Genomic DNA, 22961 nt, shown 5'->3' with positions numbered 1-22961 from the left:
ATAATTGTGATTCTTTGTGATGCTACTCATCCTGTTCACAATGGAAACTGCTGCTCTCATCACCTCACTGTTTCTAACTTCCAAATTTATCAGATTATGGCAAAGACTGTGTTATTCCTGTTTCCTCACAAAATTCCTTCTCTTTCTGCATTTGACTCCTAAAGAACACTTATGCATAATATCATTGAAATCCACTCCTCAGATCAACAGAATCAATCCTGAGGGTTGGGTCAGGGATGAAAGGAAGTCCTTGTAGTAGATTACAATGAAAAGAAAAGTAACAGCAGCAACTTTCCCAACAAGGGGAAGAAGATAATTTCACTGTCATATAATTGTCTGCTATTACTTACTCAAAGGTATGCAGAAAATAACCTAAGTTAAGCTTTGTACATACTCTACACATGCAGCTTGGTTTATCAGTCTTTTCCAACAATGACACTGGAAGGTCAGTTACAGAAATCCTTTTTTCCTTGTGTCTTTTTGGCTATCAATCATATTGCTATCTTTAAAGTCCAGCAAAAAATACCATCAGATATTGTCTGCCAAAGTCCAAATGTGACAGAGCACAGGCTAAGAGATGAGGTTCTTCTCCTGCCTAGCCATCTCAGAGGAAAACTGAAATATTGTCTGTCACTCAGGGAATAACTGATTATAGGCTATACCAAAACCACGTAACAAACATAAATACTACAGAAACATTGTGATGACAAATCTTATGACTGGTCTGAGACAATCATATTGTTTCTCCCAGTGTGTATCAAGCAGCCATCTGAGAATCTTAGCAAGAATATATCTGCAACCAAAACTCTGCACAGGAATCTGGGATAGCCATGGCAAGTATGCAGCATATAAAATGCTCGGGCCAACCGCTGTTGATTCATAAACAGTGGCTGAATGCAAAGCAATGTTCAGGTTAAGCATTTCTCAAGCGCAGGTTAAAGACTTTACAAAACTTCACATACAGCACCCAGAATGAAAAGGTTGAAAGCAACCTTAAGAACTTGCTTAGTCCCTTCCCTAACCAAGGTAGATTCATATCAATGCCATTTCTGACAGAAATTTGTCTGACTTCATTTTTGTAGGCATCTAGGAATGAATATCATAGGAGCACTATAATTTCAGTGCTCCTCTTCCCAGAGGCATGGTAATAATATTCTAATTCTGGTCCTTCTCCCAGTACATATTCATGGAAGAGTACTAGCAGATCCATGTACATATCCTAAAATTAAATGTTATTTATGCAGCTTCATTATAAAACATAAAAAGCTGGGGCCTTTATTCTAGGTTAGAGTTTTTTTTATTGGCATCACTGGTCACATAGAAATGAGCCAATGCTTAGAAAAGAGTCTCTACAAGCCATCTCTTAGCCAGCCTCCTTCATACTGAGCTATTTAAAAAGACATGCCTACAAAAGCAAAATTTAATCAGAATAATTACATTTAAGAACCATGGCTGTTTTATCACTTTCAATACAATTGTCCTTATCCTTCTGTTTACCATTATGTCAATCTCTCTGTAGCCACTGTTAACACATGAGAACTTTAGCATCAATCAGAAACATGGCAAAACATAAGGTTTGTTTTATCATCTGCGTTCCTGGATTTCAGTCACCTGCTGAACTAAACGGGAGAAAAAGAACACGGGCAAGAAAAGAGATTTGTTTTAGTTATTAGACAAATTATCTCTAGACAAACATTCTGGCCCAGCAGGTTTTTCATGTCTAAAGAGGCTGCTGACAAAGTGTGGTGAAAAGGTTATTCCCCATTTTTATGATAAGGGCAGAGGCAGATAAAGACCTCTCAAAAGTAATATATATATATAAAGTGGAGTAGGACATTATATAATATCATAAGCACCAACCCTTTAACAAGCTAGTATTCTGCTTACACCGAAGAAGCTGCTACAGTTGCCATTGCTATAAAGAGGCAATGAATAGAAAGTACTGAACGTGGCAATGAAATATCCCTCACAAAGAATTCCCACTAAAAATCCCATACCAAGCAAAAATAATCTTTAAATTACATGAGCTGTTAATGAGTCAGATAAAAGCTAGAGATCTAGATAATATTATGAAACATCAGTGTGTATTCAGCTGCATTCTGACCTTGATTTGTTCTTTACACTGAGCCACTGAACTTATGGACAGATCCCAGCACATTCATTTTCCCCTTAGGGACAAAGTACCAAATGGTAGTGTAATTGTCAAGGGAAAATTATTACTCTGTTCTGAATTATTTCCATCATAAATCCAGCACAAGTCAAACAGACTCTGCCACAAAAATGACAGGGTTGCCGTACAGTGATGAGAGTCCCATATACAAGTGCACCATAAATCCCTTAGTCCCACCACCCAACAAAGTCATTATAAGTCATGTGTTTAAATCAAAATTAGAAAATCCACGCTGGCAGCAAACGGATAGACATTGTTGAAACAATGGAAATGAGATGATTTACTTGCCACTGATTTAAAACTTACCCTGCATCATCTGTTTCCTATGAAATGTGTAAAGCATGACTAGATTTCTGTTTGGATAATTTCAAAGGGGAAAAAAACAGCTCTTCAGAACATAGATATGCAACTCAGATTAACATGAGTTCTGTTTCTGTGCATGCATAATATATGAATAATTAATGATATACTCATTAACCCACAAAGTTAATGAGCTTATCCCACAGTTTAAAATAAATTGGATTCTTATTCATTGACTCATTCTTTTACCTTAATGGTTAAGTGTTTGAATTAGACTGAGTCACTGAGAAACTTAACTGTGTTTGGCTTTTTCTAACCCTACTCATTTCTTCTGGAAGTACTGAGGACTGGGGCCCCTGTTGATGTATTCAGGATATATTTTCCCACATTGCTTTAACAGCAATGCTGTGGCAGAACCGATACGTTGAACCCAGACACAGAAAACAAGCTTTCAGCAAGGCAACTCATGCAACAGGTAAGTAAACTCCTGTAGTCATGTATGTCACCTTCCACTTAGAATCATAGAATCATTAAGGTTGAAAAAGACCTTCAAGATCATCTGGTCCTACCGTCCCCCTACCACCAATGTCACCCACTAAACCACGTCCCTAAGCACCAGGTCCAACCTTTCCTTGAACACTCCCAGGAATGGTGGTGCCACCACTTCCCTGGGCAACCTGTTCCAATGCCTGACTGCTCTTTCTGAGAAGAAACGTCTCACTTCTACAAGCCTAGAAATTGAAAGATTAAAAACTTAAGATGCCTGCCATGCGTATTCAGGAAAGAAAGCTGGAAAAATAATGCTTTCTCATAGAAGGCTAATGAGCAATCTGTAACGAAGTCTCAGGGAACTTGAGTGTAAAAGCCTGGTCTACCTCATCTTCCACTCTCAAAGTTGGGCTGACTTAGGTCCAGACAAAGACTCTGCTTTTCTAAGACATCCAGTGTGACTTAATGGAGGCACTATTATTTGTAACAGCTGTAGACTTCCACATAACTAGTACAGGAATGCACATCTGCATTTTGATAAGTATAACAGGACCATTTGGCTAACAAGCCCATTTTAAGTGCTAAATTTAATCAGCATTCAACCTCTCCAACATCAAAGGATTCAGAGAGTATGACAGTTTTAAGTGAAGCATGCTTATTATTATGTTTTCTTACATGCAAAATATCTGAGGACTCTTCAAGTGACATTTAGCTCCACACAAGAGCATTTTAAGCATCCTTCATAGAACAGTTCGAATTCATTGCAATTATCAGAGTAATCACATGGTTTAAATCATCTTGCATAGATTTAGAGTTGCCAAATAAGCAAAGGCTAATGTTAATTTTAATTAATCACCTCTGTTACAAAAGAGGAAAAAAAAAAAAACCCAACACCCAAACCTTTAAAAACTGGCAAAAATACAACAAAAATTTTCCTTAAACTGGGTTTAGTATCTCTCCTTTCCTCTTCTTTCCAATATGGGGTGAAAAAAAAAAAAAAAAAAAAGGAATTAAAACAGAGGAAGAGTGCAAGATGAAAAGGAATGATATTACTGTTTAAAATTAAGTTGGGTAATGTCATGTTTTTCATCATTGCCAAACTGATTTTGGAGAAGTGAGCCACTCACTTAAATTAACTGGTGCAATCTGAATGTATTTCAGGGGCTAGTAGAGGTCAATTTCACATAACTCAGTTATTAAAAGTATTATTTATTTTCTTTCGTGATGATTTTTTGGGAGGGGCAGAATGAAACAGCCCTTCTACTCCTTAAGTTTTCAATGAGCAATGACGTCCATAAGAGTATGTTTGAGCAAAGTCAGAATTATTATTAAGCACTATACTTGTTCATATCTCCCTCCCTCCCTCCTTTCCTTTCCTTTCCTTTCCTTTCCTTTCCTTTCCTTTCCTTTCCTTTCCTTTCCTTTCCTTTCCTTTCCTTTCCTTTCCTTTCCTTTCCTTTCCTTTCCTTTCCTTTCCTTTCCTTTCCTTTCCTTTCCTTTCCTTTTCCTTTTCCTTTTCCTTTTCCTTTTCCTTTTCCTTTTCCTTTCCTAAAAAAGCCCAAAAAACAACAACAACAAACCCAAACCAACCCTCTCCTTATTCTTTAACTCCCAGGTGTGGAGTATTGACATTCAGGCAAAAACACCTGACCATTCAGCTACTCGTGGCAACATCACTTCTCTAACTACTAGCTGATCTTATTTCTCGACATCAAAAGCCAAATTCTGGTAGCAAAGATCAATAACCCCATTTGAACCACTGACAGTACAGGTGCCAAAAAACAGCAGGGGGATTATCACCATTTACACTGAAGCAATTGCTGGGCAGTGGGACTCACAACTCTGGTTATCCTGTAATTAAACCTCTAATTTTTATGCTTCCATATAATATCCAAAATTATTACAGATAAATATGAGGATTTTTTTCTTGAAGTTGCTGGTGCAAATACGTGCATATTAAAATTAAACCATGGAGCTGAAGTGATGTTCATTGTAGTTTTCCTTCTCCAGAGGTTAAGATTTCATTTATTGTAGCATTTGAAGTCTTCCAACATATCTAGGATAATTGGTTCCATGTTACAATTGATTGTGTTACTTGAAGTCCTGTGTTTTGTAATGTCAGGAAAAGTCAAGGTATTCAAGGCCCCATTTAAAATGCTGGGTCTAGATAATAAGTAGCAACAAGAGTGAGAGTTCTCATCTGGCCTAATTGCTGTACTTCAAAATGTTTCCAAATTTCAGCAGCCATATCCAGGGTTGTTGACCTTGTTTGACTTGGCTTATTCATAAACCCAACATTCATATAGTGTCCATTTAAATGAATAAACTGTGCAGTTTAACCCCAACCCTCATTATTACTCCTCGTAGCATTTGCTGATAATTCAACATATACAAAAAACAGATATGCTAAGCAGCTGCCTTAATTAGTGCCTCTGAGTACTAGTTAATGGAGTGAGTATTAGATCGATAGTTTATATCATGCTTGATTAATAGTGGTATAGATTTGCTATTTTAATAAATGAGGCCTCATCAAAATTATTTCAGCAGATGCCACAGAAACTCTTTTTCACTGTCACAAATTGTGGTGGTGGTTCGACGCACAAGCAATTGATTTAGATACTGCTTCCTACAAGAGTTGTTGTATTTTCTTTGACATAAATACTCTCTCAATGGGCCATAGCAGCTGCGCCTTTTTTAAAGGAAATAGAAGCCACAAATATTTTAAGGTAGCCATCATTCATTCTATATGCTGTATGTCGGTCCATATGTTCTGTGACATAGCACAGCCTTGATATCTGCTTTACATGGAGATACACGTTTCAGCTTATGTTTGCATATGTTCATAAAAGAAGAATTAAAGTGACTCTTGACAGTAAGCATGCGAAAAATCAATTCTTGCTATTGGAGTTATGTATCATTTCTGCATCTGATTCTGTTGTGTAGTTAAGAGCAGTGAAGCAAATTGTACAACACATTTCAGGGATGCACTGGTGCTGAGAGAACATTCTGGACATTAAAAAGTCTACTAAGTGCAGGGGAAGAAATCTGAAGCAAAAGCAGGGAAAGAATCTGAATTTATGTATCAAAAGGTAGGTTGACACTGCCTTTCCCCTTACCCTCAGACTTTGGCTTTCTAGAGTCAGCAGAACTCAGAATTTGGAAAGAAGCAAGTCAAGAACTGATTAGAGGAAGGAAAACAATTACTATAACTCATCACATACCTGCACCAGGCTCCTGATTTTGGCCTGCTGAATGAAATTCTGAGAGAGAGGAACTTTCATGAAAGCCTTCTGAAGAAGGAAGCTGCTTAGTTCATAGATAATTCTGAAGGTATGCTTTTGTCATTGCTTATTTCTGACGTAGCTCTCTGTATTTGTGAAGTTAAAGGGACAGGTTTTGCTGTCCTTAAAAAATCTTAATCTGTAGACTACAGCATCTTCTCTCCCCTAATCTGTGATAGGAAACAGACAGCACTGCAAAATGGCCAGGCTGTTTCCTTTGCTGCCCGTAAGAACCGTCTTCCCTCAGGTCTACTAATCCTCCCACCCACTTCCTCAAAGACCGAGTCACTGTCAGTCACACCATGTATTGGTGTGACTGTCATAGAGATACTGAGCTATGTTTTCCACTGCATTCCAGACTTTCTCTCCTATTCTCTGGTTTCCAAAGCATGCTCACAGAACTGAATGCCACGAAGAAGCAACAAAGACTTATGTGGACACAGAAGCATCCCTGGAGCAGAAGAACATATATTTAAGAACACCACTTCACTTCAGCTGCCAGACATGATTGCAGAGCTGCTTTCCACCTTCTATCAACAGTCCTGGTCAATCAGAGATGTCCCAGATGACTGGAAACTTGCTAGTGTGACACCCATCGATAAGAAAGGTCGTAAGGAGAATCCAGGGCACCTACAGGCCTGTCAGCCTGACCTTGGTGCCAGGGAAGGTTATAGAACAGATATTAGGAAAATTTTCTTCTCAGAAAGGGTATTTAGGCATTGGAACGGGTTGCCCAGGAAAGTGGTGGAGTCACCATCCCCGGGGTGTCTAAGGAAAGGGTAGATGTGGTACTTAGGGACATGGTCATGGTAGCCGATATTCCAATATTAGTGGTAGGTGGACAGTTGGACTAGGTGATCTTGAAGATCTTTTCCAACCTTAATGATTCTATGATTTCTCATGAATCCAGTTAAGAAATACGGCGGTGAAATATGCAAAATCTACTGTCAGATTTTATCTTTGGCCTTTGTTAATGTGTATCCAATGGGTTTCGTCTTGGCATGTTCCACACCATCATTAGGACCATGACTCAAAAGGGAACTGTCATGAAAATCTGAGCATCCAAAGAACTCCACCTCTTCAATGGTAGAACAGAAGGCAAGATAATGATCAACAGCAAGGAAGAATGTCTGCATCAAAATCTTGTTTCTGAGAAACTGGCATGCAGACCAAGCAGCTATCACCTTAACACAGTAAGTGCCTATGGCAGAGGCAAAAACAAGGGGTATTAGATATACGTTAGTGTTCAAGAGACATAACAGATGGATTCTTCCAGAACAGGAACGAGCAATAACTGTTTTAGATGAGAGTAAAATAAGTATCCACAATCACATCTAATCATCTGATTCAATACTGATTAACACTGAATACAAACCAGGCGTATTTCTTTGACGTAATATTGGATTAATTTAACCTGTTTAATGAGTGGTGATGAATATGAAGATTTAGAGCCCAGTAAGGAAGAACTAGGGGTGACACAAGACTGCTAACCTCAAGAGGGTAATTTATCTTATCCCATGTTATGTGGCTTTGAGAGGTTGGGAGTGCATTTGTCTCCATTATCTGTCAGTGCCATGCAAGGAGACAAGCTCAGATCTATAGGTCTACCTTTGGGACGCCTAAAGTAAAGTGTGAAGCATTCCACCTCACATATTCACTAACACCCTGCCCCAAGGAATGAGAAAGACGGGAGAAGCTGACAACATTATTCACACTCTCGAGAAACTGTAGGATCTTTCTTATTTCCTATGACACTATTTTTTGGAGCTCTCTGAACTACCTTTATTAAAGCTTAGAAGAGATACACAGTTCCATTCATCTTCTCTTTATCAGTCTACCATCAATACATCCCATTTACTACAATCAACTTTGTTTCAAATTGTTCTGAAATCCTTTACAAAACATTCTAAATAGATAAAGGATCTTCAAGAAGGGAAGAGAGAGCACCAAGGTTCTGTTCTTGTTCAAGAATTTTGGGAATGTATTTCCATAAGCTATGTTACTGCCAAGGCTACAGCACTCTGGATCCGCAGGGTGTATGCACGTACTAGAGCTGAGAACAGAATTATGTTTAAAAATCTGAAAAACAAACAAGCTTGTGAGAATTCAAACACAGTGGGCAAACTGCAGCTTTCTTTTATTGTTATTATTCTGCTCAACCCTGCTTGATTAATTTTATGGAACCAAAATGCACCAAGAAAGAAGAAGGAATATATTTACATATAAAATGGGCGAAAGTTTAGGAAATTATAGAGCTTAATGTATTCCTTGGAGGTAACGATTCATTTATGTTTATTTTTGAGAAATCATTATGCTGGACAATAAAAGGATAGCAAACATTTTGGAAGAATAAAATCTCCAAAATAAATTATATTCTTTCAGCTTTCTCCAGATCTCAATGTTATAAAATTTTACTAAAAATAAGATCTGTACTTGTTTCAGAAACAAAATCAATTAACATTAATATATAGGAATATCATATCAAGACTTACCATATTAGGACACTGGAAGAATTGAGTCAAACCTTTCTGCTGTGGAATGGACATTATCTGTATCAAGTTGAACAACACACTAGGGAGTACTTCAGAAATCTCTATGAAGGATGGGGCATTTTGAAGAAATACAGTCTATTTAATACAGCAGCAAGAACTGCTTATGTTGGAAATTGTTTTTAAAAGGACAAGTGTGGATTTAAGTCATTTATGCATTATTTTATTACTGAAAATAATATGTAGGGGTTAAAATAAAAGTATGTATTCCACAGTTCTCTCCCTCAACACGTACGTTTATAGTGGTAGAAAAGATGATAACCCATCAGTACCACTAGGGACCACATCAGAGGACACAACTATGCTTTAAAACAGCCAGTCTTCTCTGAAGTCAGTCTAAACTACCAATTACTACCTCTGTGACTGGTCAATAAGGTTACTCACCTTTTCTCATGTAGCAGTCAGAGACAATTGCCTGTTTTTAATCTCCCCACCATGTAACATTATACTGGGAGGGAGAAACGCATTCTGTGCCTTGGACATGAGATAGAATCAGCGCTACATCCACAAGGCTAGTAACATGCAAAGCGTAGTACTGCTCTGACAAAAAGCGAAGCGATTTTCTGAACTGTGCTTTGCAGCCAAGAGGGGAAAGCTAGGCTGCCTTTAGGCTAATGGTGGCCTTTTGAACATGGACTTTTTGAGGAAACTGAAAGGTTCTGTGTCATTTTGATAGCCCTCAGAGCTTGTTTTTGGGATGCTGCTGTGCATCTGTCACAGCAGAGCTGCTGTGCTGTACTGCAACATCAGCGTGCAACTCCACGGCTTGTCCCCACAAGAGCTTTCACATGCACTTTCATACACCCAGAAGTTCAGGTGCTCTGCTCCCAAGGTCTGCCCCAAAACACTCCTCTTCTAACAGACTCTCAATGCTTCTCTAGTACTGCTCATGGTAAAGGAGCAGAGAAAGAAGTAGGTCTACTCCTGGTCTGTCTTTGCCTGGGAGAGAGGAAATGAAAAGAAAAAAAATGCCAAACACTTCTTAGAAAGGTACCATACAGCTAGCCAGCCAATTAGAGTATCTTAAACATAACTATACTTAAGTATAGTTACTTTTTTATTATTATTATTTCTTTAGAAAGATGATAGATGAAGTAAAAAAAAAAAAAAAAAAGATAACAGTATACCCTATCTACCACTTTTAGTCAAGTCCACATATCTTATTGCTATTCTTTGAATACTAACTATAAATCTATTTGCAAATATGCTTTTCTGCTTCTCTAGATCTCTCCTTCAACCAAATCTGTCACACACAGACCTGCTTGTAAGGCATATATTCAAGACAGTACTACTAACCAGAGTCAGAAGTTTAAAAGAAGCAGGAACCTATCTGTGCATCCCCTTTAGAAGAATATTTCTGCTTATGTAGTATCTACATATACAAATGGGTTTACAGCGTAAATATTTAGCTCAACTACTTTTTTCCATGGTGTATGAGTAACAAATGCAGTAGCCATCCACTGCAGTTCACCATTAATAGACGAAAGCCAAGTTTTTACAACATGAAATTTTGCAAAAAAACTCAGTGTTCCGGCATAGTTACCTGTGAAAAAGCAGCAGGATCCAATATCCATAAAACTGCTTTGGAAACTATGTTTGAAAACATGTTTCTTATTCTAACGTCTGGGTGTTTTTTAGGTAGAAAAATTTGGCCAGGCAGGTTGGGCCTTTAATCAAGACCTTGCCTTTATGCTTTATGAAGAATACATCCTAGAGCAGTGGCTCAGTACTGACTCAGAAGAAAAACACCTACCTACAGGAATCAGCTTAAGAAACAGCTTTTTTCAATGCCTAGATTTTCTCTAAAGTCAAGCCACATATGACTGCATTCAGTTCATGGAGAAAGAAGAAAGCCACATACTGATTTTGCATAACTGCAAATTATTTCAGTTTTATTAGACATAAAGCATCTCTGAGGTGCCAAAAAAAAAAAAAAAAAAAAAGGAACAGACTGTTACCCGACTGAATATGTATTAGTTCTTCCAACAGTCTAGGTATTTCAGAATATTCTGCAGTATTCTACTAGCCAAGGAGTACATGGGTCACGGTCCACTGAAATGATAACCTATTTATAACTCTGTAACATTGCCAATGGGAAGAGGATACAAGGCAAGAGTGAAAGGCAGTGCAAAAAGCAAAAGGGGGCTCTTCCTCTCCCTGTCATACCTACTTCTCTACTACATCTCTGGGCTATTAAGTAAGGGCTAATTACTAGTTTATGTCATATATTCAGGCTAGCACAGGCAGCAGGAACAGAGTGGTAGGGCACAAAACTGTTTTTTACTGCAGTGAAGCTGGAAAATCACTGAGCCATAATTTCTGCGTGACATTGTGCCTGAATCTCAAAAAATCTCTGGTGACCATTTCTAGTGAAATGTACCTCAGTACTGCCAATTCTTGCAAGCCCCTGCTCAAATATGCCTATAAATACGTTAGCAAATGGAAAAGCCAGTAACATCAGGAATTCTTTTCACACAGCCTTTGACATCATAGTGTTTTACTGATGCAGTGTTCCCAGGGACCTCAACAATCTCAAAATTTGAAAAGTTCCACTACTTTCTTCTCATTCTTCACTTTGACTACCAACATATTGGATGTATTGACTTCAAAACAGGAACGATTTCATTGTCTCAATTCATAAAGAAGGCATTACCTAACCAGCACTATACATGTTAATTACATAACTCTGGTCATAATAAAACACAAAAAGCTGTATAAATTCCAGAAATGGTCAACAGAACTCTGACTTTACATTCTGTGTGAAAAACGTCATGTGGAAAAAGAGTCTGTTCCAGCAGACTACAAGAAAAGAAGGATATTGGAAAAATGATATAACAGCATAAGTCAGGGCAAAAAAAATTCCTGAAGCTTGAAGGTGCCTTCCATCACAAATAAAATACAGCACAAGGCATGCTTAGAAAAAAAAGCGGGGGGGGGGGGAGGGGTTGGGCTGGAGGGGGAGGAGGAGAGAATGGGTGCTTTAGGGAGAAACAGAAGGAAAAAAACCATTCCTTGTTCATTAAAGAAAGTGGAAAAAGATTATTTACCTCCAAAGTGTTAAATTGAACTTGCTGCAAAATTGATCAGACCTCTCTAGACTCGGAAATACCCTATGGCAATTATTGATCAAGAGTGTGCTACAGACCATGTTTATGCACCATACAAAAAAAGGCAAGGGAAGAGAACTAAAGTGTGTTTAAAACATATTTAACTTCAAAATGCACTCAGCTGCTGAGCTAATGATTGTATGAGTTGTTGCAATAATGTATTTGAAGATAAATTATCTTCAGGCAAACATACCTGGCTAGATTGAATGCATCATCGATCAAGCCTGCTCGATTACTGACAGAGATAACCTATGAGGAGCAACCAGAAAAATGGAATCATTTAGGGTGATGAAATAGTGAACGTTCACATATAAAAGCTGATTTTAGGGCTAAGAAGAGGAACTTACCTCATGGTTCCTTGTTAGTTGATTAATTAGCAGCCTCCAATTCCTAACATCATAATTAACTCTAAAGTAGCCAGTCTGGTTGATGTTCCCCAGCAACCAACTTGCCTCTTCCAAAGCAGGAATTCTGTGGTGTTCTGGAGACAAAGAACAACATAGGAATGGGACTTGGTTTTGAATTTAAAAATTCTAAAAACATATTTGTTAAATTCTTTCTGCAGAAAGGTAGTAAAATTGATTCAAAGACTAACAAAAGCAGTGGGGTTAATTAATATTTTTCTTTATCTGTTTTATGTAGAAACACCAGCTGAGGCTTCTACTGAGACCTTTTATCCACAAAGAACTCCAAGGGTCTTTTTGCAGCTAATAGCATTTATCCAAGTGCCCGTTTAAGTCTGGTACCCTGACGCTGGCCCTGCTACAGCAGCTTTATCAAAGTACAATTCTATTATTCAACGGATTTGCTACAGAAAGAAAACTGAACCTGTGATTCAAAATAAATAAATAAATAAATAATCTTAAGTGTTTCTGCATGTAGTCAATAAAGCTTCTGTTACTGGATTTTAAATTAAAGTATTTCCAGTTATAGAGTTACAAGCTACTAACCACTGCTCTCCTCTAGAACTATACCTATTAACCTTGTATCAACTAACCCATTTTTCCTCTTTCCCCTCTTTTTACGTAAGCACTTAGGGGCTGAAAGTATGAATTTATTCCAGTATTTGTACAAGCTAGAAGTCAGCCAGTCCATCACTATTCACAGAAGTAGGGATTCCAACAACAAAAACACCTGGAACACACAGCACATGCTTTTTTCACTATGGGAAGAATCATCATAGAATGAAGCATCAGGCTTATATGTTTCTTGAATAATCCTTCAATTTAGCAAATTATTCTGACATAACTGATTATGAGAGAGAACTCTAAAAATTCAGCAATGTTTTTTCTACTATAGTAAAACCAGTGTTTATGCTCTTGACATATTTATGCTCCTCATGTATTTTAAAAATAAAAAAGAAATATGCCATATTTGTTTTAAATGTAATTCCAACAGGAAATTGTTTGGTATGCTTGAATTCTTTGAAAGTAACAAATGGAAAAAAACAAGTTAACAATATGGTCTTAACAATTCACATACACCATCTAGTTCCTAGACTTACTAGAGAAATGGATTTGTTTACAGCCTTTCTTGTAAAAAAGTAATTTCTGAGGAAATAATAGATGACTAGAACTATAGATAAAAGTTATGCTTCTCCCTTGACTAAATATCTCTAGCAAACACAGAAATAACTGCAGTCTTAAGGTGCAAAGAATACGAAAAGCAGTGAGATACAATCCTAAAAACACCTAATTATGTGTTTATCTTTAAAGTCATAGAGCTGCTTTATGCACATGAATTCAGATAAAAAGCTGAAGGATTAAAAAAGAAAGTCGTCTTCTCACCTAGGTAGCTCTGACATCATTAAAATCTCTTAAAAGTTCCCTTCTTAGAAATATTAAGCCTAAAATAACTCAGTTGTTGGCTATTCGATTAAATTTTTACCGTTCTTTTAGGGTTTGTCTAATTGACTTGCACCGACTAAGACTAATTATGTAAATGATTGATAAAAAAACATACAGACCACTGTATTAGTTATCTTTGATTAAGTACTGACATGTCCTTTATATGCAGAAATAGGACTGTGGAAAAAAGAAAAAAAAAGAAAAAAAGAGAAAAAAGAGAAAAAAGAGAAAAGAAAGAAAGAAAGAGAAGAGAAGAGAAGAGAAGAGAAGAGAAGAGAAGAGAAGAGAAGAGAAGAGAAGAGAAGAGAAGAGAAGAGAAGAGAAGAGAAGAGAAGAGAAGAGAAGAGAAGAGAAGAGAAGAGAAGAGAAGAGAAGAGAAAAGAAAAGAAAAGAAAAGAAAAGAAAAGAAAAGAAAAGAAAAGAAAAGAAAAGAAAAGAAAAGAAAAGAAAAGAAAAGAAAAGAAAAGAAAAGAAAAGAAAAGAAAAGAAAAGAAAAGAAACAGAACTAAGTCCTACAACTCTGCCTGATTCCCAGCCTTGAAAAAGGTAAGCAAAGTGTTAGGTGGAGAGACATAGGTAGTTAAAAGTGAAAGGTACAAGGCGATCAAACTGTATGAGGACCTGGATGAGGACCTGGACCAGCTCATTAAGGAGATATGCCAGGCTGTGGCTAATCTCAGCCTTCCAGAAGTACAAGGACACCTACATCCAAACAGATGTCTCTCCAGCTCAGAATTTAGTCTGTAGCCCTGCAGAATCCTGATTTCCAGCATTCCCACAACTTGATTTGGAACATAATTTTAACACCGAACGTCCTTCCTTCCACGGAGGTTTGTTAAACAGTGGGCTGCCTCTCAGTCCTAAGCAACTTCTGTTAGACTGTTCTACTGAGGTTGTTTCTCTGTTTAAATAGTTTTTTCACTGGCCCTGAAAGCTGAATCACCAGTTGCTCATGTCCAGCCTACACAGAGAAGAATCAAATCTGATTCCTGTGTACATTCAATTATCTTATTCAAAGAAAAACGTGTTTTTCAGACATACTGTAAAAAATCGTTAACAACTTACACCATAGTGCTAAAAGCACTTTCTTAGAAGGGCTTGAGTTCAAATACCTGCTGTAAAACAGGGAGAGGAGAAAGAATTTGCATCTAGATCTACTCTATCCTATTTAATTTACTCAGCGTGGTGCTGTGAATACAGCCTGTCACTGCTAAATCTCAGCTATACTCTGAATCAATCTCTTGGATTTCTTAAAAGCAACAGAAAAAATATCCACTTCTGTAACTAGGAGAGGCTGTGGAGGGAAACAACAACTTTTAGAATTTCCCTGGGTCTTCAGGAGTTTTGTGGGGTCAGGAAGAGACTGCTTGTACACAGCAGAACCTGCTGTGTTAATGTAGCACTGCTTTCTGCTTATGTTATTTCTTCTGCAAACTAGCTCTTAAATGCCACCATAGCTGAACGTAGCTACTTATATCAGATTAATCGTTGCACCTCTACAACAACTAAAAACCTACCAAATGGGCTATGAGCACACATTAAAAAATATCTGGGGAAAAAAAAATACATTAAATAGAAATTTTCAAGACCAGATCTAATAAAAGAAACAAGTACACATAACTTTTTCTCGTTTGACTATTTGTATTTTTTTGATCTCTGCAGTGAGGAAATTACTTATGTTTTAATACAGTACTGGATGATACTTGCCAGTCAAATATGAAAACTTTAAAATAGCCTATCTTATAAATAACAGCTGTGGAACTCCTCCACTACATACTGCTTTAAGAGAGAACAGTATCATTTCAAAGCCTGATGGCACTATGGCTGTTTTGGTCAGTTTAAATCCAACCATGACCCCATGCTATTATTTTTCGATAAGACCATTCATGTGTTGACCTTCTCCTGAAATAGAGGACAGGAATCATTCATGCCTTTCCAGCTCATATAAGCAGGTGGTTATTTTAAGGGACTGTTAGATGCATGTGCTCCATGTAGTTCTCTATAATTTACTGGAATTTTATGTTTGAATCTGTCGATCCTCATGCCTTCTTATAAAAGAAATTATTTCTCTTGGTGATTATAGCTCTGAAAATTTCTATACACCTGTGCAATTTCTCTACTTATCACAAACACATTTATTAGTTTCCCATTTAAAGTATTATAGTTAGGGAAAAGGTAGTCATTCAGTGTCAAACCCTATATTAAACCATTCACGACTTTCTAAACAACAATAAAGATTTCATTTGGGAAGAAATCTACCTTTGATGGTTCTGATTCACCTTTTAAAATTCACTCTAAAATATATACACAGTTGCATTTGAGATTAAAGGGTGTTTTTTTTTAAATCTTCTTCCATCAAAAAGGGTTTTTCCATGGTCATGTTTTGCTTGGATACCTCAGAAATTAACACTGTTCTGAAACTCCCAGTTTTGCCACATAAATATAGAAAACATTTAGGAGGAAATGGTTAATTTTTACAACACTTGTTTTGAAATAAAAAAAAAAAAAAACAGTCAGGGTCTGGTTCTCATTTTCTCTGCTCTAGAAGTGTGAGACAATCCTCCAGCTGGTGCTAACTGCAAGTGGCTTGAAGTTTGAGCTCTCACAGCTCTCCTGCAACTTCCACTCCATCAAAACCTGCAGGAATGATGGAAGCTTGCTCCTCCACACAGCAACATGACCACCTTGCAAGGCAGGTCTGGGTGAAGGGCAACCCTCTGCAAGAAACTATTCCAGTGCTGACAAAAGCGTGGGCTACAGACAGTTCTACTACCACTTCAAGTGTTCAGACTCACAGTTGTTATTTTCGTTTAACTTTTCATTTTACGCAACCCCTAGCACACTGGGAAATTGGTTTATGCTGGTGGAATCACTGTTGGTAGAACTGACTCCATTTTCCTGTAAAAAGAACTGCATGAGACGAACACAATTTCATGCCAAGAGCAGCAAGAGAACCAAGAAAATGTTCCATGAGGAATTTCATCACAGTCATATTATTTTGTGAAAAGATACTGGTTTTAGCTAAATACTGCAAAACTTTTTCCAATATCTTCTCATACAGGGAGAAGGCAAACCAGAAGGAAAAACTATTTCCATCTCATGTGCCCAGTTGCCTTAGCTCCATGTTGAAAAAATGTTTTGGTATTGTGAACACTACAGTAAATTTATCATATCAGCAAATATGATCATGTTCTGATACACTTAGTCTTTCCTCAGAGTATCCTTCCATTCCTTAGCATTCCTATATGGTGGAACAGCTAACATCTAAGGTGACATTACACAAGTGTAAATAGCATTTTCCTGTTAGGATTTTTGCTCAGCTGCTGGGATAAAAGGAGTAATTTTGCCTCACCCTACCAAAATTGTGCCAAGATTGTAGATCTTGTATCCCTGCTCCTGATCATGGCTGGCTGAAGTTATAAAACAGGACCTATTAATTTCTTTTACCTCACGTCACTTCCCTTCCTCCCATTTTTGAAAGAAAAAACAAGGGAGTGTGGAAATAATGCAGGTCAAGTTCAGCAGCTGTCCAACTCTCAGCATAAAATGATTAAACAAATAAACAAATAAAGTATTATTTTTACACTACTCTATTACCCTATGGACAGTCATCAAACCCCATCTTGGAAGCAGCGTGTCTTCTTTGTAGCACCATGGAGGAAAACCAGACTAAGGGGCTTACAGCTAAAACAGAGATTATCTAGTTGGAGGTGGCATGATACAGTAAATTGAGTTTTGCTAATTGGAAGGCAATTGCCCTGCTGAACTTTATTTTCCCCATCTCCTGGCAATCCTGTGCAGATACTAAGAGGAGTCTAAATGATCCACTTTACCAGAGGCAGAGAGTTCCATCAGAGGCGTACTTCTCCGGGACAAAACAAATCAGTCAAGGTAGAGGAGGTGAGGATGGAAGTGGCAGTAAGGCAGACTGTAAAACTGCTTCAGTCAGTTTAGCAGCATCTTCTGGATCATATTTCCTACCTGGAGCCTGAGTGCCAGCACACTCATGACCAGGGAACAGCAAATATGCTTTTTTCCACAGCTTTGCTCACCTATTTGAAACAGATAGCAGCTAAACCTCTTCACTTGAGGTTAAGGCCACTGTCTATGCTTCTCCTGGATCTGTAGAAATGTGATGGGTAGGACTGTGCTTCCATACTTAGTACTCTTAGACAACAGCAGTCACCAACTTCTCTGCAGAAGCCTTGCAGAGCAGCTGTCTTGTAGGGGTGGACTAAGATCAAAGCAGATCCTTGACTATTTACCTGCTATTGGTTTGAGGCTGATCCAAAACACTGGGGACATTGTGTTCATTCATCATTACAGAGACCATAAAAGAGGCCACTTATCTAGAAGAAACAGAAACCAGCCCTGGATCTATGACAGAGCAGAAGTTCGTCACACTAATAATTTCCACAATGCCTAAGCTAAGTGACTTGAGCCTTCACTGTTCAGGTATCTTTTCATTTCTCTTACAATTCTGAATCTTGAAGAAAGTCAGATAAATTTGATTTGAGTATCTGCATTCAATTTCTCTCACTTGAAGAGCAATGTAATTGATTCCAATTTTCCAAACATCCTCAGGTATAGTTTGTTTCATCTCCAGCTTACAGAGCTGTTCTCTGACTACTCCCTGAGACAACACTGAAGCATGTGTCCTTGTCACAACAGGAACTCTTCATGATTCTTCCTGCCCACACAAATCAGTCCTGGAAACTGCCCTTTCCAGTCTCAGAGTCCCTTTCAGATCTCCTGGAAACTAACATACAAGCTGCAGAAATCTCTAGAACTATCACAGAAACATCTACAGCAGCCCCAGTACATAACAGCATACACAATGAATCAGATATTAAGCAAATCTAGGGCTTTTCTTACCGATTTTTGTATGCTGAGGAATTATCCAAATGAGTTAGATAACAATAAACAGAAGCAAGAGAGCATCCTTGATGTACTCATAAGTTTACAGTCTCATTTTAACGAGACATAGCAAGTGAGTGATTGAGAAAGTAATGAGGAAGAACAAAGATAATGACAATAGATCACAGTGGCATTGATTCTCTACACAGGAAACTCATGATTCAGAAAGGTTCCTCTTTAATTTCTACATAACAGTAACCCCAAAATCATTGCTCACACTGGCCATCATTAATTCGCTGATTTTTGAAGGCATTCCAATAGGTGTAGCAGATCTTAAAAGAGTGGGTAGTGGTTTTATGGTCTTGTTCCTCCACAATGCTCTGCAAGTAAAAGGCAATGAGGAAGCAACTGTGCAGATAATAGTGATATACTGAACTTTCAAGGCAGGAGTGAAGGGAAGGAGGCACACATGTACAACCTAATGAGATGAGATGAGTTGAGATCAACTCTCTCTGAAGTCAATGGGAATCTTTCTGTTAACTTCAATGAGAGTTCAATCAAGCCCTAAAGGACAAGAGTGGAGCAGGTCATTAAGGCAGACTGTGAAAGCTCAAAGAGGTTTTCAAGTATTCCTGAGGTGTTAATATTAAAAAGTATGGCCAATGCAATATCACTTCTGCAAAGTGAGACAGCATCTTAGTGTGCTCTGACTAGGGTATGTTTTCCAGGTATGAAAAGCACCCTGGTGCCAGGCACATTTTTAGACCATCACAACATGGGAGCAGCATAAAACATCCTACATTCCGATGGGCTGCAAATGATCAGGATGAAGGAACAGGTACCTTCAAGTACTAGAAAGTTCATTTACTCAGATTTCCACTGATCTTATACCAATCATTTCTGCTTCTGCTCTTTGCTAAGCTCTATCAAACTATTACCTTTTGGTGACTTACAAAAGAGAAAAAAAATGGAAAAACACAGACACAGACAGGTTTGACTCATTCCTCTCTCCAGTTAAATTTCTGTCAGGGGGGAATCTCTACACCCCTTAAATTTTACAAGAAGGGGTCACTTCTGCCGCTACAGCCCATGTGTCAAGGGGATGCATGGCACCTTCTTTTCCCATCCTTATATTCATTTTATTTAAGTCTCCACATTTTTTTCCTCATCCACTTCAATTCCAGTCCAAAACTGTCAGCTGATGTTGCATGAACTGCTAAGGAAATAGGGAAATATTTCATGAAATTTCTATGTTGAGATTCCTTTTTTAAAAAAAACACTGGTATCCAGCCCTAGCTGTTCTCAGGACAATAGCTCTTATGATCATGTAAGAATTGAGAAGGGAGAGAATAAGTGGTAAGCAGAATAATAAAATTTCAAAGTCCAGTATCTGCTTATCTAATAGGGATAACTAATACTTTGACAGATCAATAAGAAAACTTTTAAATGGCAGTAAACATTTCTTAGCCCTGGTTTAGATTGTGGATTGGAATTACAAAATGCCAGAATTATAAATAATTTGCATTTACTAAGTCATACTCATCAGATGCTTTGCTACAAAAATATTACATTTAACTTTTATAAATCAATAAATTGAATTACATTCATCAGTAATTTGATATACGTTGCTAAATACAAAACACTTAGCACTTAGGTACACATTTCTATGTAAAAGCTTTTCATTATACTGTAATGTCTGTGATAATTATAAATCTTCTTGCTTGCTGCTTATCCTTCATTCCTCCTCCCTCCCTTCCCGACCCTTCCTTTTGTAATTCATTTCAAGTAGCTAACACTGGGTGCAGAGCAACTAAACAATTATCTAGGATCAATTCCAAAGAAACAGTTGAGGAAAACACAAGTATGCTTTATAAGATTCCACTGGGAGGAAAGTTTATTTTTACCTGATTTGTTAGACACCCATATAATTGCCTCTGATGAGATGTGGCTCGTATTTCCTACTGCAATTGTTAATGGAATCTGCCACAAGTAGCTGCAAGACAAAGGAGGGGGAATCTAAGAACAAAAATACTGAACTGATTCTTCTCACAGCAATCAGGGATCATGTCAAAGAAATCAAAACACAATTTCAGTAGCAGCATAAAGATGTGGATTCTAACAAGTTATTTCGATTTTGAAATGCATTTGCTATTAGCAGTAAAACAAAGAAAAAGTAATTAATCTAAAAAAAAAAGATATTTTACATTTTTCACACACTATCGTCATATGAGGACTTTTTGCAAGGTTTTCCTAATTTAACAAAATACTTCACAGAAGAGGAAATAATGATTTCCCACAGAAAGAGCATTCAGTATGTTTACTTAGAAAGAGAGAACCTCCAGGTAAAACATGCTTTGATTTATAGGGACTCCAAAGTTTAAAAATAACACACACTTTTAGCAACTTCTTAAAAAGCTATGACAGGCTTTCATAGCTGCTGTTTTATAAAACCAAAGTGAATGGGATGGATTCTCCACTTTTTTGCAACATTTTTTATCATTGATATGTTTTGCAAACTGGACAAAATGTGCTACATGTGGATTTGGAGATAAGCTAGTATAATCAGACCACAACGTTCTTCTAGAGTATCACAAATTGTTTCTCATTTGGAATAAATGTTATAATTTTCCTAAGATTTTTACAACATTTTTATCTCAACAAACAGAAATCGACTGTATGAAGTCAATCTCTTAGAGCAGATGGAAAGGAGGAACTCTTGTGTGCCTTCATCATTATCTCTACTCCTCAACTCCCCAGAATACCATTTCACTAGCTGGTGAAAGAATAAACACCTCCCTCACAGGCCTGCCATCTCATTCTGCACACCTAGGGGAAGCACCCCGTTATGGTACAGGTGGTCCCTTTGGGGAGCACATGTGCTTTAAGCAAGGCAGCATGGCAAGAGAATGGTCCCAGCTCAAATATCACTGTACACAATCACTTAGATACCAAATAAGTATATCATTTTAGACTGACGTAATCAAAATGGCACAAGGATGAGTGGGGGCAAGTTCTTGACATCTACATCAGCTTCTCCCTTGCCAGTACGCAGCATTGCAGAACTAGCCTATGATACCCAAAAAAATTAAGTTTGCTCACTTCTGCTTATTCAGAAGCCTGCTCCAGTGAACTGTGAACACTACCAAATGTGCCATAACCAGAGCCAGCGTATGTTGGCTTGCAAGGGTTGTGCCTGGGAGCACATCTGTTGTTCGGCACTGGAAATCACACGCATCATGCAACACGCACCCCAGAACGCTCTCTGTGCGGATTCAGAAACAGTAAACTACTACAGCAATTTCTGTTCTCTCACAGATTTCATCAATAAGATAAGGATTATTTGCTTCTATTATTTCAAAGTCCAAATCCAACAAATACTTCCACACATGGGCAATTCTGCACGCTCAATGTACATGCCCTGAGAGCAGCCCTGCTCTGGGAGGTTTGGCTGCCAAGGCTCAGGGTCAGTGTGGCATCCCAGCCTGGCCTCATCACTGTGGACTTGCCTGGGGATCTGGACTCTGGGCTGAGCCTGGCTGCCACCCCTGGGCCTTTGCTGCTGCCATGCAGGGGTCCTGGCAAAGAGCCCTTCACAAACAGCCACCCCTTGCTGCACCCTGATACCTGACTCCTCAAGCACAGGCTTTTGCAGCACACAAAACTGGACTGTACATGTTGAGAAACAGTTTTCCACGCAGCAGTGATTCAGCAGAGAGGGGGAGATATTTGGAAAACTGCACAGCTGAAAGAGCTATGAGTGACATTGGAAAGAAAACATGGCATTTATTGCCATATGGGAGAAGAAAAAAGTCCCATGTGACTTTGGATTGTCTGAATACTGACTGGTATCATGACACACTAGGAAAATTAATAGATACACTGATGCACCAAAGACACACTTCAGATAAGCACATGCTCTGGCAGACACTTTTTGGATAATTAAGCTGCAGCATCTGAAGATGCTACTGCCTTCCCATTCCTTGTGCTGGAGGTTACCACCTTCCATAGCACCACCAGCAGAAGAGGATGTCCACTGATGTATTTGCTTCTCCAGTTCTCATTCTGGGGTCCTCACATAAAGTTAGCTTCATTGTTACCCCAACTAATATTCTGGACTGTGAGCTACACTAATGAGGTGAAAACGCATATTCTGCTCTGCTACTCCTGTTACAGTGGCAATAACTTCAGGGTTCAACAAGTGAGGGCTGTCAGGAGATGCTGCAAATTGAGGCACCAGAGAATATTCACTACTCTCTTAAGTAGCTTATACTTTACTAGACACCTACCAGTATAAGAAGAGTCTGTTCAAAAATACTTCTAGGCAATATACTATCTTTAAAAGCACACTCAATTCTAAACAG

The 22961-nt window shown here is 38.1% G+C and overlaps 1 protein-coding gene across 4 annotated transcripts in view; it reads right to left on the bottom strand.

Annotated features, from left to right (window-relative positions):
• TRHDE (thyrotropin releasing hormone degrading enzyme) overlaps nt 1-22961 on the bottom strand; it is a 204799-nt gene that overhangs the window by 28959 nt on the left and 152879 nt on the right. For all 4 annotated transcript variants that reach the window (XM_083820162.1, XM_083820163.1, XM_083820164.1 and 1 more), the window contains exons 10-12: nt 20505-20593; nt 12244-12377; nt 12090-12145 (exon numbers count right to left, since the gene is read on the bottom strand). In XM_083820162.1, the coding sequence (XP_083676288.1) occupies nt 12090-12145; nt 12244-12377; nt 20505-20593 (279 nt within the window). The remainder of the gene's footprint in view (nt 1-12089; nt 12146-12243; nt 12378-20504; nt 20594-22961) is intronic.

The sequence above is a fragment of the Anser anser genome (genome assembly GCF_964211835.1).
Source record: "Anser anser genome assembly, chromosome: 1".
Classification (NCBI taxonomy): Eukaryota; Metazoa; Chordata; class Aves; order Anseriformes; family Anatidae; genus Anser; species Anser anser.
The sequence above is the reverse complement of the archived record's forward strand: the minus strand, read 5'-3'. Positions and strand labels throughout refer to the sequence as shown.